The following is a 25816-nucleotide window of genomic DNA, read 5'->3' on the forward strand; positions in this document are numbered from 1 at the left end:
AAAGAAACGCTGGTCCAATTAACTATATTATATCAAATCGTGATAAAATTTATGTCAATAACAATGATAAGCTCTGGACTTTTTTTTTACTCTATATTGATTTAAGAGCCAATCACACAGCAGAAATGTGCAACAATGAGAATCTAAATAGCGTGTTGATATTAGAGATGTATCTAATTTTCGGCCACCGATAATTTATCAGCCCAAACTTTGTTATGCCATTTAATGCCCCCCCTAATGTTTGTGGCTACATTCATTCCTGGGGTACTCTTTAAAATCAGAAGGCATTAACAACTGATATCAAAATATATATCGTTATCATTCAATATGATTCAATAATTGAGATTGCATTTTTGCTATATCGCCCAGCCCTATACCTGTAGATGTATATGCATATCAATAGCTTAAAGCATTCAGAGTTTAAGCAATAGGTTAAAGCATTCAGGCACAAGGAATTGTACGGTTTAAAACGTATAAAATATTTTACTGCATTATTTATACAATGAAGATGCTATGTAACGCTATTTTACATTTGATTATACAATTTCTATACCTGAATTCTTACCAAATAGGGCAATACAAGTCCTCTGGTGAAATTGTATTCAAATCGCAATTAATTATTCGTAGAAAAACAAAACATTGCAATGTCAGATTTTTCCAATATCATGCAGCCCTAGCTAAAATACATACTTTTTGTAGCCATGAATACAATGTAGCAATGTAAAACAAGCATTAAGTATACATAAAAAACCCAATTATAACCTTAGCCACATTACCTTGAGATGAACTACCCATAAAGACATCTCCGCTAAGCAGAGGGATCACTGTTACCATGGAAACAAGTATTGCATCATCAAAAGTTCTGCAAATAAACTTTTATATTTGTATATAATTGAATAGTTTGCAAATTACAACATGTTAGACTGAGATTCAGCTCTGATTAAGCTAAACGGCTTTGTTATGAGCACTTCAGAACTGGTTGTTTTGGTAAATTGCTAAATAATTAAGATTTCAATCAATAGCTCAGTCTAAAATTGAACCACAGTTTTTGTTGCAATTGTGTCACTCAAATCAAGCATTTGATTGCCTTATTAAGACACTATGGGTTTGTTTAAATGTATAGTTCAGTTCACTTTGGTCATTTTGTTAAGACCAACAAAGAAAATCATACAATTAGTTCTGTTTTGCTTAGCATTCACACTGCTATTTTTTTTTAGATTGGACCTAAAGCTTTTTTCAAAGGGGGACTATGGTGAGATAAAAACATATTATGTACTTAATCTCTTTGTACTTTTTATGGTCACCTCTGCTCTTTTTTTAGTTCCTTTAGATGTATTTGGTCCATATAGAGAGAGTTAAAAACACTTGTATGGAGTTTGGACAAAGACCCATCTTATTAGTGATCTCAATCCAGGGTTCAGATGGCAGTGTTCGAATTAGCTCAAATGAACCACACTAAGAGAACATTTTGGCTCCCAATCCAAGGTATTGGCTGTCTTTTTAAGTGTTTTTCATCGAAAGTCTTTTAAATGAATAAAATTTTGATGGCAAAATGAATAAACGGAACCAAGGTTGCTGAAAAAAAAAACTTTTGGATGTATATAATGCATATCTAGTAGTTCATCCACCTAAAAAAGTGGTTCTACAACTTACGTAGACAATAATCACATATGTTAATACCTTTTTAAACTAAACCATTTATTTACTTAAAAACCCTTTATGGGTTTTTGAAAATGACCTTCAATGCAGTGTGCAACACAGCTCTGTGTTGAATGGAAACATCCAGCTGTGGTTTAAATCTTAAAGTGCATTTTGTTTAAAAATATATATTTTTTAATAAAAGATTTAACTCAGTGTCGTTTAAAAGATTTGACATCTGTCCGGATCTTTTTCCTGTTTGTATTGACAACGACACAAAACAATACCAAATCTGAAGTGCCATATCCGGTAAAACATGAAGGCGCCTTTACCTTCAACACTAGCGGAGTGCAGGTGTGTGTGTGACTGATTGTGACTGAAGATGAGTGAACGTTCCGGTGATTATGCAATAATCTACCCTTCAATGAGGGATTCTTATTCATTGCTATGGCCACCATCAGCTGTTCCTACACACGTGCTGTGGTCAAGTTTCATAATAGTTCTGCTTTTGCCACAGTCTCAACTAGCAGAACATAACTGTTTCAGGTAGAGACCGAATAACATAAAGTACATGTAAACAGTGTATATATATATATATATATATATATATATATATATATATATATAGCTTTTGGACAGGGTTCTGTTTGGTAGATCACATACATTAATTTAAAGTAGCTGTTTTCGATCAAACAAGCCCCAAACACAGAATGACACAATACATGACTCGAAATAGATTGGCACACGCATGCATACACACAGCTTGAAATCACTGTTAAGGTGTAATGGGACTGCCCACATACTAGATTGGCATTACATACAATACACTGTAAAAAAAAATATCCGCAAATTAGCAGTTTTCCATATTTTGTGATTCCCATTTATTTATGATTATAAACTATAAACTTATAAACAGGACCTTGATCTTTCTTCCAAAAAATTTTAACCTTGACAAGTTTGAAAAAGTGACCTTTATCAACATTTTTGATAGTTTAAAGTGATATATTTTCTGGGTTGGTGTTGTATATCATGGTACAAAAACCTTGTAATAAACTAACAGTACATTTTCTGATATTTTACAGACTTGTATTACTTGTTATTTTACTCCATGTATTATTTCTTATGCATTGTATTATTTCAAACTACTAAAAGGTTTTTACACTGTGGAATTGAATTTTCAATATCAAGAGTCAACAGAGTAGAGATCAAGGTTCTATAATGCAATTCCCAACCATAAATAAATGTAAAACACTTGTCAATCACAAAATACAGAAACTCTTAATTAACAGATATGATTTACAGTGCAGTGCTTTGCTAAACCTATAAGACATCCATGGTCTGATCATGTCAGGTTGATGACAATGCAGGGTTCTAGACACTATACTATCACACAATAAAAATAAATAAACCAAATAAACCCGCAATTATTTTTGGGCAGGAAACAGTTTGAATGTCATGCACACAACTCTAGTTGAGCTGATCAGCAGGGATCCTGTTAATTGGATTAAAATTTAGCATTTGGAATTTGGACTCTAGCACTGAAACAGAAGTGCGCTATGGGAAAACTTTGGGGGTTCAGCCAAAACCCCCCTAATGTTGTTCATCAAGCCCTTCTCTCATCCCTCACTTCTTCAAAATCACCTCTTCTAATGGGCTTAGTCAACTCTCTGACATCCAGCCGTCTGCTGGATCCACACAGCTCACACATGCACATACACACACACACACACACACACCGCAAGCACACACAAAACAAAAACATGCACGAGCACACACGCATGCATACACACAGCTTGAAATCACTGTTAAGGTGTAATGGGACTGCCCACATACTCAGTGTACGCTGTGTTTCTGAGGACAAACTCCTGTGTGGGTGCAGGAGATTCTGCCCTCTCGCTGTTTAACAGATGGTCTGTGTGTGTGTGTATGTGTGTATGTGTGTCTGTGTGTTTATCATCGACAGCAAGGGCTCAGCCTCTCAGCAGATTGAGAAGAATGTGTCAGTGTCTTCTATCTATAGAGGGTGGACAACACAACTGATTTATCTGATACAAAAAAAAGAACCGAGGGACCAATACAAAGACAGAGGAGTGTGTGGGAGAGAACTAAAGAGAGGGGATTTGTCAATGGAGAAGATAAAAAGGGATGTCAAGAGCTGGCAGAAGAGCAACTTCGGTGTCTGACCTGTACCACAACAGACCGAACCTCTTCGTGCCAACTGCCCTCTCGACAGAGAACCGACAGAAGCCATTCCCAACACATGTCCACTCCATGGGATATTTATAGCAACTGCAGACACAAGCAAGGCTGGGTGATATTTAGATTTTTTACTACGCCATATGTATAATTAGCCAACTCTGCGGAGAATGCAATGACTTTAATAGCAAAAACTGTTCGATTTTGGCTGCACTAACAGGACCTAAGGTGCCCAATGTTATTTGTTTTTTGCTATCTGGCTATAGGGCAACAAAAATTACATTACTTACAGGCTAATTGTTAAATATTAGAGTTTTTCAGTTGTACTCTATACTGCAGCAACACAAAGGATCCTTTTCTTACCTGCGACATTGTTTTAGTATTACTGATATATGGTACTACACTTCACTTCAGTCTATTTATTTATATATTTTCTTAGTATTTGGAATAAGATATTTAAGATATATTTAATGCATTTTATTTATTAGCTTTAGTTTGATTAGAATTAGTTATTTTAGCATGTTAACACACTCAAAAATTACCTTTGCTCTTTGTTCAAACTGTGGATTTAAAATGAGCTGAAACACAATTATTGAGTTTTTTGGGGGGGACAACTTAGTTGTTTTGTGTTTATTCTACTTAAATGTGTTCAAACTAATAAGTTAACTTAATTCCGTAATGTTGCCCAAACACAAATCAATTGTGGAAAACTCAGCATCTATTACAGTGTAAACATGAATAAAAATGTTGTTTGCCAACCAGCAAAAATATGTTTTTTTTAAAGTTCATTATACTTCAGCTGAAGTTTATTTCTAGAAAGAATTTTAATGACATTTTAATATACTTAAATAGAATAGTAAAGAGTATACAGTGCTTAGGATAAGTGAGTTTTATACCTTTTGAAAATGTATATTTTTATCCATTTGAATATATCCAATAATTTGGGATTTATTAAAAAAATATATATATTAAATAGTTATATCCATTAAAAAAGAGTGTGGTGAAAGATAATACTTTAAAAAAAATTTTAAACTACAAAAAATAAAATAAATTGTATATTTTTTATGTTTCTGTTGATTTTTCGTGATTCATATTTATACATGTATGTATGTATGCATGTATGCATGTATGTATGCATGTATGTATTCCCCCAACATTAACATGAGTGTACTAATTTCTCTTATGTTTTTTGTTGGATTAGTTACAGTTTTGCCTGACTAATCTAATGTATGCTCAAAAATAATATTGTGAATCATGCCATAGATATTAATTTAAAAGAGAGATCTGTTAGAGGTGTACTCGTTTTTGCAGAGCACTGTACACTACCTGACAAAAGTCTTGCCGTCAATCTCAGTTGTAAGAGCAACAAATAATAACTTGACTTGTAGTTGATCATTTGAAAAAGTGGCAGAAGGTAGATTTTTCCGATGCATCATCTGTTGAACTGCATTCCAATCATCACAAATACTGCAGAAGACCTATTGGAACCTGCATGGACCCACGATTCTCACAGAAATCAGTCAAGTTTGATGAAGGAAAAATCATGGTTTGGGGCTACATTCAGTATGGGGGCATGCGAGAGATCTGCAGAGTGGATGACAACATCAACAGCCTGAGGTATCAAGACACTTATGCTGCCCATTACATTACAAACCACAAGACAGGGCAAATTATTACAACAGGATAGCGCTCCTTCTCATACTTCAGGCTCCACATCAAAGTTCCTGACAGCAAAGAAGGTCAAAGTGCTACAGGATTGGCCAGCTTAGTCACCAGACATGAACATTATTAATCAAGTCTAGGGTATGATGGAGGAGACATTAAAGATGAATCCAAAGAATCTTGATGAACTCTGGGAGTCCTGCAGGAACACTTTCTTTGCTATTCCAGATGACTGTATTAATAAGTTATTTGAGTCACTGCAGAGATGTATGGATGCAGTCCTCCAAGCTCATGGGAGTCATACACAATATTCATTCTTTTTCCACTGCACCATGACTTTATATTCTATACTGTACATTACTTCTGTTAAGTGACAAGACTTTTGTCTAAGCAAAGTCAGACCTTACTGTCCTAATTTAATGATTAAAAATAAAGGCATGATCATATTTTATGTAGGTAAAATAAGCGTAATCTAGAGGCCTTTGCCTTTCATATAAGCCACTTCTGATACTAAATGATCAACTAGAAGTCAAGTTATTATTTGTTGTTCCTAAAACTTGGATAGGCAACAAGACATTTGTCAGGTAGTGTATATACTTAAGAGCTCATTTTGTCCAAAACTTTCTGATATTTCAGAATGATTCAAAATTAAAACTATTAACAATTGTAAACAAAACGCTGCTTGCAAAAATATGACAACAAACAATGCCTGCTAGACAGTAGCAATGCAGTAATGCTTTCAGAAGAAGTCAATTCTAGACATTTTGGATGAAATGATTTGTACAGTTTTGAGGGCTGATCTGCTCAAGTGTATCACAGCAAACCCTCTCTAGTCTAGAGAGTACTAGACATCAGACACATCAGGCACTTTGATGATTTACGTGTCTTATCTAGCTTGTGGTTTAAATGTAGCCCATTTTCTATGTGTCAGTGATGAGCGTACAGAGGTCTTTTGCAGGAAGTCTTACTTTACGTCCACAATAAAGCGAACGGCAGTCTGAACTTCTGCCAGACCTTATTCAATAAATCATCCTAAAGACATGTCCCTGCCTACACACACACGTGCATTTATGAATGTCTCTCCATTATTCATCTGCACGGTCCCATCTTTGTACACTCTGCCACTCCACATACATCACATTACAAACTCGCTCACACACACACAGACTCTCATAATGCAACATGCATCTTGTGCTGACTCCTACACTGAACTGCTCATGTAACTATTGCACTACTCTTAATAAGCTGTCAGACTAGCCAAGGTAGAAACGAGGTGTGTGTGTGTGTGTGTGTGTGTGTGTGTGTGTGTGTGTGAGAGAGAGAGAGAGAGAGAGAGAGAGAGAGAGAGTTAAAGATTGAAAAAGTGAAGAGAAAGCAAAAGAAAAAACATAAGCAGTAGTGAATGGACAAGGGAAATGGACTGCTTTCACTGTTCTTACATCATAGTTTTAGCCATTGCTAAACAATATAATGAGTACTGTAGACGAACTGTTTACAGGTAATACCTTTTTTTTTTTAATAGATTTATAAGACCACAATATGAATAATATCTTTACAATAAAGTGTAGATAAAAATTAGAGAAAGATTTCCTAAATTCTGAAGTCACTTAGTCCTATTTAATGACATCTTAGCTATTTTTACATCTGAACACTGATCAAAATTAATGAACTCTTTCAGATTTCTTCCACATATTTGTGTTGATCTGGCAATTCCCTTAATTTTCTGAAAACCTTATTTAACTGGCCACAAAAAAAATACATTTTTTTACTGACTAAAGGGAATGAAACCATATGTTAGCAGGTTGTAGATGAAGGGACGACACTTTCCACAATGCAGAAAACGCAGACGGAATTGTGGAATCAAGACATAAAACATCAATTTAGATGGATTATCATGGAATTTGCCAAATTCTGGATTAAAACATTTTCAAAACCTAATTTAGCTAATCTAAAAATGTCTGTTCTTTGATGGTTTCATCAACTGATAAATAGAATTACAGAAATGCGTTTTCTCTGAGTGATGATGACGTTACATTAGTAAGGTGTGAAATGATGAAAAGTGTTGCATCCAAAACTGTTGCAAACAATTTATTTGTGTTGAATTTAAACAAACAAATTAAATTGAGCAATGTTCAACTTAATTTGTTTGTTTAAATTCAGCCCAAATAAATTGTTTACAACCACTTAACATTAAAAAAATTGAGTAAATCCAAGGAATCATCTTTGAATAATTTTTTTCAGTGTATTTATAAACATTGAAGTTTCAACAAATCAAAGGCTTCACAAAAATGAAAAATCAGCGTCTGTTTCTCATAATAAAAGAAAAAGCGAAAGCAACCTTTGGCCAAACACAGGGCAGCCATGCTGAACATGATCAGTGGGGAAAAAATTGTCATTTGTGTTTATTGAAACGACTGAGAGTATTTTAAACATTGTTATAGCAAAGTGAGAAAAAATTTGGGATAATAACAAAAGTTATTTACTTTTTATTGATTTTTTACAAAAGTATTTAAAACTGTTAATAAAACTATTAATAAACTACTGTTAAATTATATACATTTCATGATTTAATTGGTCAAAAAGAATGGAATTCAGAAAAATTGTAATAAAAAATTTGCGATAAAACTAAATGGATTTCATAAAGCGATATTAGAGTCATAGCAAGAAAATTCTTTACATTTTGAATTTCAGTGGTCATGGCAAAGCAGTAAGTAAATCAGCATACACTCATCTCAAAAACATTGCAAGTTTTAGATGCTTTGTTTCCAGTGAGGACTTAAAGAAACTTGTTCATGCTTTTATCACCAGCAGGGTGAATTACTGTAATGCAGTGGTCCCAAACATTTATATCTCTGTGGTTTTATCAACGATTGACAATTTTTCAGAAAAAGCTGCAATATGTGAACAAGGCTACCATCATTTGCGATCTCTAGCAGTTGACAGTTGTCTTAGTTGGCAGTTTGTGGGTCCTTCACTGGGCCTTTTGCCCTTCTCAAAGAAAGTTTCCAAAGGCATCGGTTTCTTACTCATTTTTGCTAGTTGTGGGTTACATTTTGCCCCTCAAGTGACAGAGAGAATATGGTAATGTTTCAAAATAAAAGATTTTTCAAAACAAGAGGTTGTTCAGACTTAGATAATAAATAAAACGGAAATAATCAATGATTTCTTGTGCGGCCCGGTACCAATTGATCCACAGACCGGGGGTTTGGGGACCACTCCTCACTGGCCTTACCGAAAAGACAGTCAGACAGTTGCAGCTCATCCAGAACACTGCTGCCAAGATTCTGACCAGAACCAGAAAATCAGAGCACATCACACCTGTCCCCAGGTCTTTACACTGGCTCCCAGTTACCTTCAGAGTAGATTTTAAAGTATTATTACCTGTCTATAAATCACTAAATGGCCTAGGACCTCAATACATTACAGATATGCTGACTGAATACAAACCTAACATGTTCACTCGGATCAAAGATCAAATAAATTAGACATTCCAAGAGTTCACTCAAAGCAGGGTGAATCCGCCTTTAGCTACTGCGCCCCTGCTGCTGGAATCAGCTTCCAGAAATGATCAGATGTGCTCCAACAGTAGGCACATTCAAATCAAGACTAAAAACACATCAGTTTAGCTGAAATAGCACTGTGCTATGTCCAACCGATTCGCACTATTATGGCCAATTTTTATCTTAATTCTTTATTGTTTTTATTTTCTTGTTTATTTTATTCTTGTTTATTAAGCACTTTAAAGTCCCATTGTGTGTGAAATGTGCAATATAAAGAAACCTTGCCTTGCCTTAAAAACATCACTAACTCTGAAGTTCCCAATAAGCCTCATTACTCAACTAGGGACAAAAAAGTACAAGAGGACTAGACAATGCTGAGAATATCTATCGATAAACACTTTTAACACTCTAGCTGGAATCACTCACCAGTTCAGTAGTGAGCAGGGTAAGGATCTTGGCATGTAGCGTTTCTCTGTTTATGAGAATTTGAACTGAAAGTGCACTTTGCAGTGACCAAACCTCTCATCAGCAGAAAGAATCAAAAGGCTAGACCAGAGGTTGACAAGTTCAAGTTCTGAAGAGCTGGAGTCATGCAGAGTTTTGATCCGGTCTTGTTAAAAACTCACCTGCCTGTAAAGCTTTGTAGTAACACTTAGACCCTAATTATCTTGTTCGGGTGTGTTTGATTAGAGCTGGAGCAAAGATCTGCAGGACTGCGGCTGCCAAGGAGGAAGAGTGAAAAATTCACCAGACAGACTTAAAATCAGTCAGCTAGCAGTTTGATTTTGTAACAACAAATACATCATTTAGTCAAAAATGTTTATTTTAAGTATTAAGTTACTTTATCCATCCGCTAAGAAAAAATAGCTCTGAATTTTTAAATTCTGTTTGGAAAGTGTCCAAAATCCAACGCCAGCCCAACATCTTAAACCAACGTCAAATTGACATCAAATACTAGGTATGGCAACCAAAATCCAACATCTGATAGACGTCATTGTGGTAACGTCCACACAACCTCAAGCTGTGACATTACTAGACATTGATTTTGGGTTGATTTTAGGTTGGACAATGGGCATTGACGTCGGCCTGACGTTGGGTTTTGGCGTCAACTTGATTTTCATTTCCAAACAAAACGCAACATCTTCAAGGCGTTGGTATACAACGTCAATCTGACATCTTGTTGCCCTGTGCCTGCTGGGTAAGCACGAGGGAAAAAATTTAGGGATAATAAAGGGATATGAAGTGTTATGGTTTTTAATGTGATGAAAGTTGGTTGACTCAAAAAGTTGACCAAATGATGAAAGAATGAATTTTCTTTTCAGATCAGTGGTGTGATAATGATGCAGTTTATTATAATGCAGTTTTCTGTTACTTTCAACATGTGGTTTTCACAAAGAACAAATAAGCATAAAATAAAAATAAAACCATACAAATTTTACTCAATACTCATCTTACTTCCTTCTATTTAGAAGCTTCACTGATTGTGATAAAGCTGACTGATTAATCAAAGGCGATTTTTGTGCATTTTGTCAGGAAAGCTGGTTCTAGTAAATCTTAAGCACATGCTTTTAGATGGAATAGCATTTACTACACTGAGTCGTAATACTCTGACAGGCTAATGGCATTCAAATAAAAAAAACATTTAATGAGCTGATAATGAGACCAAAGCTGCGTCCCAAATGGCACACTATACACTATGCCTTAATATGTTTTATGTACTTATGCACTTACACACTCAACAGCATAGTATATGTATGTAGTGTGGACCAAATGGAACACTAATGGTTTTTTACTATCAGGAAATTCAAACCGTTTCCCTGATGACGTTTGATGATTGCCAAATTAGTGAAATGAATGAATGAATGAATGAATCTAATTAATACCTGCCATGAGTATAACTGCATTCACCATCAGAAGGCGCTATAATCACTCTCGTAGGGGAATACTGCTTTTTACAATCTAAAATAAATAAAGTAATTCAACATCAGTGCCCAAAAGCTCCGCTGCTTCCGCTACGTGAGCGAAGCAGGGGCTGTTGAGTGCATGAAGTGTCCAACAATGCACACTTCATTTTAACGGTTAAATGAGTGCATCATCCGGGTTTTTAAAGTGCACTTATTCTTTTTAGAGATTTCAGTGTGAATGCACTACTTGCACTATTTATACTACAAAATGGCATAGAATAGTGCATAAGTATGCGATTTGGGACACACCTCAAGATAACCGGTCCTCTTTCGTTGGTATGTGAAATTTCCGCACAAGAGCGTCCTCTGGTATTTAGAGATTTATGGCTAATCAGACAACATTCATTCCAAGACAAGATGTGCATTACAATCTCAGATTCACTTAATTATGTTTGCAATTATTTTTATTAGTCATTAGTACTATCAAAATTAGCACGTTACGCATGCGATTAATTAAAAAAATATTTAACGCGTAAAAAAAAAAATAACGCATTAACGTGATTGCAGTTTTTTTATTTCTTGTTGTGGTCGACATTGCAGACAGAGTCTGTATCCCTTAAAGTTGTTTAGAATTAAATGATTAGAGATGGTGTGAACAAAGTCACTTTAAGAATTCTATAGTCTAGTATAGTCTAATATACTATTAAAACACTAGTCTTTGGTGTGACACAGTTGAAGTCAGAATTATTAGCCCCCCTGAATTATTAGCCCCCTGTTTGTTTTTTCCACCAGTTTCTGTTTAATGGAGAGAAGATATTTTCAACACATTTCTAAACATAATAGTTTTAATAACTCATTTCTAATAACCAATTTATTTTATCTTTGCCATGATGGCAGTACATAATATTTCACTAGGTATTTTTCAAGACTCTTCTATACAGCTTAAAGTGACATTTAAAGGCTTAACTAGGTCAATTAGGTTAACAAGGCAGGATAGGGTAATTAGGCAAGTCTATGGTTTGTTGTTTGCTTGATGGTTTGTTCTGTAGACTATCGAAAAAAAATATAGCTTAAAGGGGCTAATAATTTTGACCTTAAAATGCTTTTATTCTAGCCGAAATAAAACAAAGACTTTCTCCAGAAGAATTAATATTATCAGACATACTGTGAAAATTTCCTTGCTCTGTTAAACATAATTTGGGAAATATTTTTAAAAAAGCAAAAAAAAAAAAAAAAAAAAAATCAGAGGGGGGCTAAAAATTTTGACTTTAACTGTATGTGTGCCTTTGATGTACCTCTTGATGCTTCTTACGTCCTTGTTGCAGCACCAGTGGCACTGAAATTCATATGCTGATTCGGTCCGGTGCATACTAGTTACAAGGCACCGGGTTTCAGTACCCAACACTACTTGTGAGAGACTGTTCTCACTCTCAGGACATTCAAAAGAAAAGGGTCACATTGTCCCCTGATAATGTCAACAGACTGGTCTGTCTCAGCAACAGGCTGAATGTAAAGGAGGACTAAACAAATTTGTTTCTACTTTATATTTAATAACTCTCAGCAATACAACTTTTCAATGAGTCAAATTGTTTGTATTCATTATTTTATCATTCTAATTTTCCAATTTCCATATTTGTAATGCCTGTAATTTGGACTTTTTGGCAGTTCACTTAGAATCCAACATGAAAATCATTTTTGCTTTTTATTATCATTGATTATTCTGAAATTCAAATGGCACTTACATGCCTGTGTTTTTAAGCCAACCGTTTGAGGATCTTGTGTTTATAGTTTATTGCAGCTGTGTTGTTTACAGGAAGAAATCCGTGTTAAAATTTTAAAAAGTTTTGAATTTAAATAGTTTCTTTGTCTTGAGTTAATAATTAATTGCAAAAAAATGTGTGATTAATTAGTTAATTTTTTTAATCGATTGACAGAACTATCAATCAACCAAAACTAGCATGTAATATAAAAGACCCCCCCCCCACCCATTTTCCCCCTAGGATACACCAGTATGCCAAACCAAAAAACCTGAAGACAATAGCTCTGTACAGTGGATGCCTATTATCAGAAATCATTTTCATAGCTTTACCAAGACATTTACTCTGATACACTTGTTGTAAACCCATCACAGAAATACTAAGCAATTTACTCATTGTACTCTAATTTAATTATTTATTTTGATTATTTAAATTACAGTCTGAACTCTGAAGCCATGAATAAAACATTCCTCATGTCCAAGAATAGTAAAGACAAAATGCGCTTTCATCAAGGAAAATAAGCGAGCATCTGTTACAGATGACACTGTAACTATATGAGACTGTTCTGTGCCAGCATAGCAACTAGGACAGACTGTCATGCCAATATTGCGAGACACAAGGATGCCAAATTTGGTTGTGCATTCCATGTTGGCTATTCAATATAAACATCAATTACAATGCAAAGATGGTTGCCGAGGCAGTGCTAGCTGCTTGCTAATGCTTTCCTTGTGCTCTTCTCTTGTGTAAAGCACCTCAAGTTTCACGTGTCATTATGGTTCACACATGGTATCCCATCATTCATTACATTATCTCACAGCACTGAACTCCTGCTGCTAGACACCAACCAGTGCAAACTGACCTCATTAACTGCCTCTTTCCCTTCACTCTATCCAGTTATCGGTCCATTCAGAAGTTATTAACGCTGTTTCCTCCCATTTACACGTTCCTTGCTATACGGTCCTCCATTAGACGAACAGTACCAGATATTGACCAATAGTGATGTAAAGGAGCATAAAGCGGTATGGTAATGACAATAAATACAGCACTCGGACCATTTCAACTTCGACAAGTTGTACTTTGACAATAGTAATTTATTGGAGCAAAAAAATATCATATATTAGCAATTAGAACATGCTGGAAATGATCTATACAGTAATAAATTCCACAACTCAATAACAGTGTGCAACATATCACACATTAGCATTGCAGTTAAGTGTAACCTATAAATTGAGTAATATAACTGAGTAATAAGTAAAAAATCGATTATATTTTTCTGCAGTTTTCATTGTTGGTCATTGACAATACTGAGTCAAATGTAATAATAAGCATGCATGTTACCTTTATATACTGTTGTAGTTCAGGATAGACTCTGTAAGCGCCACATACAGGGGACAGAGTGCATCTGTTTGGAAACATGGATGTTACGGCACACGTGACTTCTGGGAAGGACACCACCTTGTAGCCGAACTTCTCATATAGACGCTGGAGTTCTTCGTCAGGTTTCTCTTCATTTTCACACAGTATACTGCCAACAACATACCGACACTGATCTGCTGGAGTCTGAAACACAAAGAAAGACAGACTAGATCAGATTATACTGTATTATACACCTGCAAAGTAATAAACATTCATAATATGGATTCACATACTGTTAGGAAATGTGTGTCTGTTTTCATTTGGAGCTAACAACATGTGCTTTAAGAAATTCAATCAAATTAGTGAGCTAAGTGAGCTCTTGTATTAATGTCTGTGTGAAATAAAGACATACAGTGTTTATGTTGCTAGTGCACACTGTTATTCTTTCTTAAGTGAAATCACAAGTAAATCTAAGTTAATCTATTGAAAAAATAATCGTTTTGGTAATCTTTAATCAAATCTGGCTATTTGCTTCCACATTGGGAGTGGCGGTTCTTCTCTGTTGACGTCAGTTTGACGGCTTCAGCCACATGTTCTTAACCACGCCCCTCTTAAGGGTGATTTATACTTCCGTGTCGAGCAGTCGGTGTGACCCACGATGCCTGCCTTGCGTGTAGTCGTGCATTTACACTTCTGCGTGTTGTTTGTGTTGCTCTGCAGTAACACTTCCGAAACGCTAGCTGGCAGTAGGGTTTTACGTTCCTCTGCGTCAAGTTTCTTCGTGGGTGTTTAGGCTTTTTCTAAACGCCACAAGTAGCTAAAACTTGCTCGTTCAGAGGCGGGAGCTGGTGGACGTGCAACAACTTTAATTATAAGGTAAACACAATACAAAAGTTTCCATCTGGAGCTCCTTCACAGGACTCCACACTTGTAAACACTTGCTCCATCGGCCTCGCAGCTCTTAGCACAGTCCATGCCCATCACCGCTACCAAGCAGACCAATCACAGAGCTTGCTCTATGTGTCGATGCGATGTGTAGTTACATTATTTAAAATGTGTGCATCAACGTCAGCGTTAGCCATGACAAGGGCTATGCGCTGGACCATACTCGTGCACTTGATGCAGATGTTTTAGTCAGTATTCGTTACTACCACCTGTTTTAGTTTCACGGGGGTAAGCCAAGCAAACTACAATACTGTCCAACAACACGGCTCAAAAAAAGTTGCCCTGTGTGTCATCACCTGGACACAAAACGTAATTTTATGGCTGTGAAGAACAACAGCTGCAATTTTCATTCCTATATAGTAAAACGTAATTTTTCTGCCTATGCAGAATACAGTACTGTATTTATAACTTATACATTTCTTAAATTTAACACTTCATTTTGTCCAACACATATTTTATTTAGTTTTCTTTTGATATTATAAAAACTGAATGCATTTGATAACAAATAACTTTTTTGCGTTACGCTTAAAGTGGTTTAATTTTCTTCAAAAATCAACACTCTTGCAGCTCATTTGATTTCACTATTTGTTTTTTATTTTGTTTGTTTGTTTTTAGAGTATTGTGTATATTTTATTTAACAGATGAGGTTATTAATGCTGTTAATACATTTTTGCATCATATTTTTTACATGATAAATTCCTGATCCCTTGCGTTATATTTTAATTCATAAATCACCCAAATACTTCTGATGTTCTAAAATATTTATCTAACAACAATTATATCTAACAAATTTAAATGAGGACCAACAGTGTATATAATATACATGTTAAAACTATAAAACAGTATAAAATCTGTACTAGGAAATATGAACTCGTTGGAAACAAAGGAAATAAACCTCATTGTATAATGTGTTCATAGGTATTAAATTGCGTGTACTAACAGTACAAACATTGACAAAAAGCACATGTTAAAGTTTTTTTTTTTTCCTCGGTATTAGATTGAAAGATCAGTGAAATACAGTACACCATGGTCTGAAGTGGACAAAAGACTTTAACTCCACTTAAATGCCAGGTTTATGAGGAATGCGTCCCTTGAGGAAAACTCATCTTATTACACAGTATAAACATGACAATAAACATAAGTCATCGCGGACTCCCTCTGTCTCAGCTACGTTAGCCATTCCCATGGTAAGCTTAAATAAACAAGTCTACGGTGAGCGATCAGAAGTTGAAAAGGCCGCGCACTGCAGCACGCAGGCGCGCCATGACAAATAGATTGACTGAATCAAAAAGGCGTTCAAATTGCGCAATGACAAGGAATAATATAGATTGCACCACAAAACACATGAAAAAGAAAGTAACAAGCCCGATTTAAAAATGTAAGGAGCAAAAAGTACAGATATTTGAGTACAAATGTAAGGAGTAACAGTAAAAAGTTGTCAGAAAAATAAATAGTGGAGTAAAGCACTAATACCGAAAAAATCTACTTAAGTACAGTAACGAAGTATTTGTACTTTGTTACTTCCCATCTCTGTGAGGGAATGATAAGAAAACCCTGCCCCCTATTCAGCTGGCAGTCAACATCCTACAATCAAACGTCTCAGAAACTTTCAGTTCACACAAACCTTAACTTATTTTTAAACTGTGTCTCTTGTGACCACGTTCAGATTTTGTTGTTTTATTTCATCATACTCTAAATCACTTTCAGGCACTCAAGCCCAGGGCTCCCGCCTGGTCATGTAGCATGACGAGGGGTCCGAGATCAGGTAGGTCTCAAGAGCTCTCCTTGGTATAGGAGAAAAGGGGGAGATGGGATGGATGGGGGATTCTTCACAACAAAGATAAGGAAGGTAGTATCAATGGGTTTATTTATTGGAAGATAGAATTCATCTGATTGGCTGATAGGCTGATTGCCTATAATGATTATTAATGAGAGATCAACCGTGATCAATCATATCACATGCTCCTCTTGATATAAGTTTATAAAACTTAAAAAATATACATTATATTAAAAGGCAGCAAGGTGGAGCAGTGGGTAGCACAATTGCCTCACAGTAAAAAGGTTGCTGGTTTGAGTCTCGGCTAGGTCAGTTGGCATTTCTGTGTTGAGGTTGCATGTTCTCCCCGTGTTCGCGTGGGTTTTTCCTCTGGGTGCTCCGGTTTCCCCCACAAGTCCAAAGACATGTGGTATAGATGAATTGGGTAAGCTAAATTGTCTGTAGTGTATGAGTGTGAATGAGTGTGTATGGATGTTTCCCAGTAATGGGTTGCAGCTAAAAGAGCATCCGCTGCATAAAACGTACGCTAGATAAGCTGGCGGTTCATTCCACTGTGGCGACCCCAGATTAATAAAGGGACTTAGCAGAAAAGAAAATGAATGAATGAATTCTATTAAAATACGTTTTATAGTCAAAACATTCTCCAAAATGGTTTGGAACAAGTCAACGGTGCGTAAATGATGGCAAAATATTAATAACTGGGTGAACTTTCTATTTAATACAATGTAAAAACATCGATCTGTAAAAAGTACTCAGTTCTTGGATAATCTTGTGCTAATTCTTGTGCTACACTCTCTAAGAAACTATAACCGTCTTTGTTAACACCATAAAACAACCAAGAGGTTTAAGTCTTATGGGAGGCCTGTTAAACACCCCCTCACAATCACATATGCGCCAGAGCTGGCAATCCAATAAAACATTAATGACAAAACAATTAAGGCATTTATAAAGTTGTCATCTCTAATTACTCATCTAGCATGTGTTCACCCACTACAGCGAAGGACTCAATATGTTGCTAACATCCGTAATACATATTGAATGCTGCATGTCAGTGTTGTCGAGCGACGATAAGATGATCCTCTCCACCAGCTGACAGCAGCAAACACAAACAACATCTTGCTAAATGCACATTTTTCCCCCTCTCTCCCTGTTTCCTGGTTCATCTTGCTTTCCCACCTCCATCCTTTGACTCACTCGTCTCCATACCCCGCTTTACTCCTCTCCGCTCCTCTGTGCGCGTTTTGTCCCTTTTTCCCAGCACGAAGAGCTTGTTTCTCCAGCCGGGGACTAATGATGGTATTCAGAACTCTCTCCATCACTGGCGTCCTACACAACTGTCAGCAAATAAAGTGGGAATTTCAGCCAGTTCTCCAGACAGCGAGCCCAAGAGACAACAGGCAATTACTAGCAGCAAGAAGGCCTCCACATACACTTCCCTTCACTTGTTGTTTGCCTGTTTATGTCAAATAATTCACCCAAGCGATGAGGAAGAACCAGAAAACGCAGTACCAATTCAAGTAATAACCCCAAGCACTCTCATACAAACTGACTAATCTTCACACTGCCAATCAAAGGCAACCGAGAAGATCTGGTCTCTCCAGACGTCCACCAAAATGAAGCGAATTTGCGATCAGCGTTCTTGGCAGTCGCCCCAGATTTGGCTACACACAATAATGGGGCCTGCTTTTATGCCGTAATTGGTTCTCGAGTTGTTGTGTCGGACACAACGAATGCAGAGAAGAACCAATACGTTGCATTATGCATCTTGGCATTTAGGTTTCTCTAAGAGCGCACACTACAATAGCCTGCAGCCGCATTTATGTAGGAATCTTTTTATATACATCCTGAATGCTTGTCAAGTCTTTATTTGAGATGGATGATAGAGGAAGCTGATAATGATAGTCTATTACTGATAGTGATCTTGCTAACTAGTGCTTATTCATAAGAGTTTGTGTTTATATCATATTTATTACATATAAAATCTATATGAGTTAGCTTGTGTAGACTTAAAGGGTACGTATTTTACACCTTTTTCAATGATCGATGATCACAGAGAGCTCAACAGATCTTTTAATCCCAGTTGCTTTGCACACGTCCTGTCTTGTTGATTTGATTATACGCTTTACTACGGAGACATGTTAATACATGGCTGTCAATCAATTCAGTGGGTGATGAAACCGCACTCCTACGTCACGTTGTGGTCGGCCTCAAAATGGGAGGGATTTGGATCCTATTTTAACTCCAGGAATTTTTTTTAAAGAGACTTATTGTCTATTTCAGACCAATATGACTGTGGACACAGTATACCTACACACAGTTCTGTCCAAACGGCTTACAAAAGATGATTTTCATCAAAGCTGCCTTTAATTTAGTTTGTGTCAATATTCCAAATTAAATCAACTTTTTAATAGGGGTAACTGCATAAACACTTTTCACAAATGTTTTCACAATGATATCTAGATGGTTGCATAAAACGCAAACAGTGTGTTTTCATAAAAAATGTCTTATTAAAATGTCTGGCAAATGCATAAATGTCAGTAAATAAATAAACAAACAAATAAATAAATAAATAAATAAACATTCCTTATGAATTATAATTTTATTACTCTATATATTATGTTACGTGGTCAAAGATGAGAAGTGTTGTTTGTAATGCAGCTTTCTTTGATTAAACTTTTTTTACTGAGAATATTTGGTCTCCAGATGTCTATGAAAATGAACCAAATTCACAATCAGGACTTCTGGCAGTCACCCCAGACTTGACTACAGACACTAATAGATGAGCAAAGACTTTCTTTTACAGCTAAACTTGTTTTTGTTGTGGCTGACAAATGTATATACATTAAGCCAGTGATTTTTTTCTAAAGTGATTTACAAATAAGAAATACCTCAAGTTAATATTTATTAGAAAGATCCAATTAATTATGAAAAGAGCTAGTATTACAAAATATCAGACATCAAGTTTTGGTTTTGTTTTTTTGTAAGGACAAAATCCAGTTAAAAGCAGGAATCCTTGGAATATGAAGATCATTTCACCAGCAATGAAAAGTGAATAAAAGTATTCTGAAAAGTGATTTTGAACTAGGGTGAGCAGAGTTAAAAAGAGTAAGACCTACAGCAAACCACCTCACACATTAAATATTTCTTTTATATGGAATTTATATTGAATGATAAAGATTTTAACAGTGAGTACGTTTATATGGACATCAATAATCCGATTTTAATATGATAAAGAAAATACTCTGATTAACAGTCCTCCTTGTAAACAGCGATTTTTGATTAATTCATTCCGATTAAGGTCATAATCGAACTAAACAGAAATCAAATTAAGACATGTGGAGTATGCAGATTTTAGTCGCATAATTGAAGTGCAGTACAGATGTAAACACCGCTATCAAACTATTACAGTTATTTTGCGACAGGATAGTCTATGCTGTTTGACACTATTCTCTGCAGCTACCAAGTCAGTGAAGGACCACAGACACATGCGGCGCAAAATTTATTAATTTTTTTCCCATACGGCATTCGTTATCAAATTCCATTAAAACAACACTCTTCCAGCAGTTCAAACTCGCATCCAGTATCTCGTTTGTCACAGGGGGCATGCATGAAATGTTCATAAATGAAAGTAAAAGTGCCAAACTGCAGTTTAACAAATTAAAAATAAAACACCTGAAATTACATGAAACTCCAGAGGAAATGTGGATAGCACGGTGACGCAATGACGTTAATCGAATTATGTGCTATAACACATAACAACAGGATCATGAAAGGAACGTTCATAAAGCAGCATAATCATATTACTGTCTTATTTAAATTAAGGCAAATAATTTGATTACTAATGTGCATGTAAACAGTCACTGTCAACCATTACTTAGATAAACTTTTAAAAACACATAAAACTATAATAAATGAGCAAAATATAGTGAATATGTATTTATAGTGCAACTAATTAAGTTAGCTAATGAGTTTTTGAGATATTGGCATTCCTGAGGTAAATGTTAAATAGTTTACTGACATCTGGTTCACTGACTACTGATCACTGATTTGTGCCATGTATGTCAACATTCTGTTCATTTCTGACTTTATCTTGCTTTATCTATATAGTAAAATCTTTTGCATTCAATTTGATCTCTCCGTCACCAATACTGATGCTGTATGGCACAGTATCCGACTGATATGGAAGTATTATTGAATGATGGTATATTTGTTCTTCAAAAGACACTATGACATGATTGGCTGTTACTGATTAGATAATTTTCGCATGATCACTAATAATTTTCATAATAACAGCTGAAATATGGGACTCATTTATACATTAATTTTCCTACAGCCTAGTCTCTTATTTATCAGGGATCGCCATACCACAGTGGAATGAACCGCCAACTATTCCAGCATATGTTTATGCCCTTCCTGCTGCAACCCAGTACTGAAAAACGCCCTTACACTCTCACATTCACACACTACTGCCAATTTTGTTTATTCAATTCACCTATAGAGCATGTCTTTAGACTGTGGGGGAAACCGGAGCTCCTGGAGGAAACTTATGCGAACACGTGGAGAACATGCAAACTGTACACAGAAATGCCAACTGGCCCAGCTGGGACTCGAACCAGCGACCTTCTTGCTGTGAAGTGACAGTGCTAACCACTGAGTCACCATGCAGCAAAATATGGGACTGTCCCAGGAAAAAAAGGGACATTAAGTGACCTTATTTTGAACCTTTGCGATCTTCACCTTCAAGGTTCACTGCATGTCCACTGTAAAAGCATCCACTGTAAATAAGGTTTTTCACTCACATTAATGAACGAATCTTTCTCATTCAACCCCTGAACACTCATGATTTTTTACTGGATTATATAGGAACTGTCTTCTGTGCTTTTTTTTTTGCCCCTGGGAATCCAACATGGCCACTAAAACACAGTACACTGTCATGTGCTCTGCTTCTTCTCAGAAGTCCCTCTAAAGGCTCGCTGCAAGGAAAAGCAACTTTCAAAAGCAATTGCTTGCAAACCTATCATTTTTTGTCAGATGAAGGCTCAGCAAAAATAAAAAGCTGGTAATTCTTTATTAGCAGACGTGTAACAAGAATTTACTGCTCTCGTCTATCCCAACCTCATCCTCGATCCTCCTAAGGCCTGAACTTCTGGGAATTCTCCCCCAAGCCACATTCAGCTTCGCCCATGGCTAACACAGGTTTTTTGGAGCGTGCACGTCAGGGAGAGTGTCGCTTTTTGTTTAAGGGTTGGCAGAGAAATGGCAAAAGCTGTGTGCACACCGCAGGAGTCCCTAAGGTGCTCAGATCTGCATAATCGTAGAGAGCGAGGCGTCTCAGCCTTGGCTCAAGAGGCGACTCATGAAAATTCAACAGGCATCTGCCTACTTCATACTGGCTGCCGCAAACCAGACGCAGAATCAACAAGATTTAGCAAAGAAAATTAGCAGCACCAGATCATTTAGACATTGATAAATAATTCATAGACAGTGAAAATTCAGACGATGGCCCAAAATTAATATACTTGGAGGGAAATTCCAGCCACTACACCAATGTAATCTAGATGGGTGTATAAACCACATAGTGTTTCTGAAATATCAAGGGACGCCGTTTTTAAATGTCTGATCAGAATGTCTGCTATATGCATGAATGTGTTATGAAGCGGACAGGAGACAGAGGTAAGGAAACGTTAGGGTGTTTATTAAATGACAACAAGGAGCACATGAAGGATAGCCAGGAGGATCAGGAATGATGTTGGGGTCTTTTCCTCCGTGGCTGGGTAACAGGAATACACGAGGATGGACAGCACACACCAGATACAGCTGACAGAGGATGACACAGACTTGGAAGGACTGGAAGACAGGACGATTCGGGAGGACCAGGAAGACTAGGAGGAATACAAAGAGAACAGGTAAGTAAATCGTTTGTTTTAGCTGAGGATGACTACGCTGAGTGGTCGCTCAGTTGTCCGCTTTCGTCGAGACGAGCCCGGACAATGAGCGACTGGAGTGCTGTGCTTTTATCTGGTGCTCGTGAATGTGATGCAGCTGTGTGCTCATTAGAAGTCAGGTGATGGTGATCTTCGTGAGTGGGGGTCGTGAGAGCCTGACCAATCCATGACAGTACCCCCCTCCCCAGGGCCCGCTCCTGAGGGCCGACACCTCCGACGCCGTGGTGGTCTCCCTCTGCCTCTAGGCGCTGGGAACTCAGGGTGGCTCTCATGAAACTCCACCATGAGACTAGGATCGAGAATATCAGCTCTGGGAACCCATGTCCTTTCTTCGGGGCCGTACCCTTCCCAGTCCACCAGGTACTCCAACTGGCCACCACGACGTCGGGAACGCAAGATCTCCTTCACTGCGTAGACGGCTCCTTCTTCTAGGAGCAGTGGAGGAGGGGGTTCCTCTTCGTGGTCAGGCTCTGTGGAGGGAAGAACAGGATCGTGATAGGGTTTCAGGAGTGATACGTGGAATGTAGGGTGAATACGGTAGTGAGAGGGTAATTGTAGTTTGTAGGTGACGGGGTTAACCTGTTCCACGATGGTGAAGGGACCAACAAATCGGGGGACTTAACTTGCGAGAGGGCAGTCGCATGCGTATGTCCCGGGTGGATAGCCACACCTTTTGTCCGGGTGTGTATCTGGGTTCTTCAGACCTTCTCCTATCGGCGGTTACCTTGCTTCGACGGACTGCCCTCTGCAGATGTTGATGAGCCTCGTCCCAGACTCTCTCGCTCTCCCGGAACCAGTGATCCACTGCGGGGACATCAGATGGTTCGCCATCCCAGGGAAAGAGCGGTGGTTGGAAGCCCAGGACGCACTGGAATGGCGTGAGTCCGGTGGAGGGTTGCCGCAGTGAATTTTGGGCATATTCTGCCCAGCCCAAATACTGGCTCCAGGAGTTCTGGTGACCACTGCAGAAGGTCCTCAGGAACCGTCCCACCTCCTGAATCTTCCTCTCTGTCTGCCCGTTGGTTTGGGGATGATATCCAGAAGAGAGGCTGACGGCCACACCTAGGAGCTTGAAGAAGGCTTTCCATAGACGTGAGATGAACTGTGGACCTCTGTCCGACACAATATCTTCTGGAATACCAAATGACCTGAAGACTTGATTAAAGATATTGTCGGCAGTTTCAAAGGCTGTGGGAAGACCTTTCAGAGGGATTAGTTTGACAAACTTTGAGAATCTATCTACTATGACTAGAATACAGGTATTACCTTCTGACGAAGGGAGGTCAGTGATAAAGTCCACTCCTAGGTGTGACCAGGGACGGTTCGGAATCGGCAAGGGATGGAGCTTTCCAGCGGGTAGATGACGTGGGCTCTTGGATTGGGCACAGTCCTTACAGCCCTGAACATATTGCCTCACATCCCTTGCCATGTTTGGCCACCAGAATCGTTGGGATACTAGCGAGAGAGTATTGTTGATCCCTGGATGTCCAGTGCCTAGCGAGGTATGTAAGGAGTGGATCAGATCTACCCGGTGTTCAGGTGGTATGAACTGCCGATGAGGAGGGCATCCCGGCGGAGCAGGGGCTTCCGGAGTGGCAACGACTGGAGGAGCGTTCCAGGTGATCGGACAAATGGAGATGTGTTCGGGAAGAATCTTCGTTGGGAGTTCTTCATGATCGTGATGCTCGTGTAAACGAGAGAGAGCGTCTGCTCTTAGATTCTTGGGTCCTGGACGATAGGAAATGGAGAAATCAAAACGTGAGAAGAAAAGTGACCATCTGGCTTGACGTGGACATAGTCTCTTGGCCTCTTTGATGTATTGGAGGTTTTTGTGATCTGTGATCACCTGGAACGGATGTTTGGCTCCCTCCAACCAGTGACGCCACTCCTCCAAGGCTAGCTTGATTGCTAGAAGCTCCCTGTCTCCTATGCTGTAATTCTGCTCCGCCGGGCTCAACTTCCGAGAGAAATAGGCACAGGGATGCAGTCGGGGCGGTGTATCATGATGTTGAGATAATACTGCCCCGACGCCGGTGGTGGATGCGTCCACTTCCACCACGAAAGGAAGATTTGGGTCAGGATGAGTCAGGAGTGGGGCCCTTGTGAACTCCTTCTTAAGAAGGCGGAAGGCTGCGGCTGCTTCTTTGGTCCACTCCAGTCCTTTGGGTTTACCCTTGAGGAGATTAGTGAGAGGTGATGTAATCCTGCTGTAGTCCTTGATAAACCGTCTATAAAAGTTAGCAAACCCAAGAAACCTCTGGAGCTCCTTAATGGAAGTGGGTTCTGACCAGGATAGAACAGCCTCAATTTTCTTCCCATCCATACGTATACCGGTTTGGTCAATGATGTATCCCAAGAAATGAATCGACTTCTGGTGGAATGAGCATTTCTCCGCTTTGAGGTAGAGGTGATGTTCTCTCAATGTGTGTAGGACCTCCGCAACGTGTTGGCGATGTTCGGCCTCACTCCGGGAGTAAATGAGGATGTCATCTATGTACACTATTACACAGTGGTGAAGAAACTCCCGGAGGACTTCATGAATGAAGTTTTGGAATACGGAGGGGGCGTTGACCAGACCGTAAGGCATGACCTCATATTCATAGTGGCCAGTAGGGGTCACGAATGCTGTCTCCATTGGTCCCCCTCACGTATTCTTATCAGATTATACGCGCTGCGGAGGTCCAATTTAGTGAAGACTTTAGCTTCTCGGAGCTGTTCCAAAGCGGCTGGTACCAGAGGAAGGGGATATCGGTATTTTACTGTACCGTTATTTAGGACCCTGTAGTCGATGCATGGACGCAGCCCTCCGTCCTTCTTGGCCACAAAGAAGAAGCTTGAGGCGGCTGGTGATTTTGAGTGACGTATGTACCCCTGACTCAGAGCCTCCCTTATGTAATCTTCCATTGCCTGATTCTCTGGAAGCGAGAGCGGGTAGATCCTACCTCTTGGCAACTGGGCATCTGGAACTAGGTCGATCGCGCAGTCCCATGGCCGATGCGGCGGTAGCTGGGAAGCTCTCTTGGGGCAGAAGACATCATGAAAGGAGCTGTACTCCTTAGGAATGTGGATAGACTGCTTCTCAGGAGGGCTCTCGACCGATGTTGCAAACAAAGAAATGGGGTTCCGACCTTGAAGA

General features: G+C 38.2%; 1 protein-coding gene across 1 annotated transcript in view; it reads right to left on the reverse strand.

Moving 5' to 3' along the window:
- The window catches only part of tex264a (testis expressed 264, ER-phagy receptor a), a 155337-nt gene that overhangs the window by 96578 nt on the left and 32943 nt on the right, over positions 1–25816 (reverse strand). The window contains exon 2 of the mRNA XM_056460346.1: positions 13996–14217. Coding sequence (XP_056316321.1) covers positions 13996–14217 — 222 coding nt within the window. The remainder of the gene's footprint in view (positions 1–13995; positions 14218–25816) is intronic.

The sequence above is a fragment of the Danio aesculapii genome, chromosome 6 (assembly GCF_903798145.1).
Source record: "Danio aesculapii chromosome 6, fDanAes4.1, whole genome shotgun sequence".
Taxonomy (NCBI): Eukaryota; Metazoa; Chordata; class Actinopteri; order Cypriniformes; family Danionidae; genus Danio; species Danio aesculapii.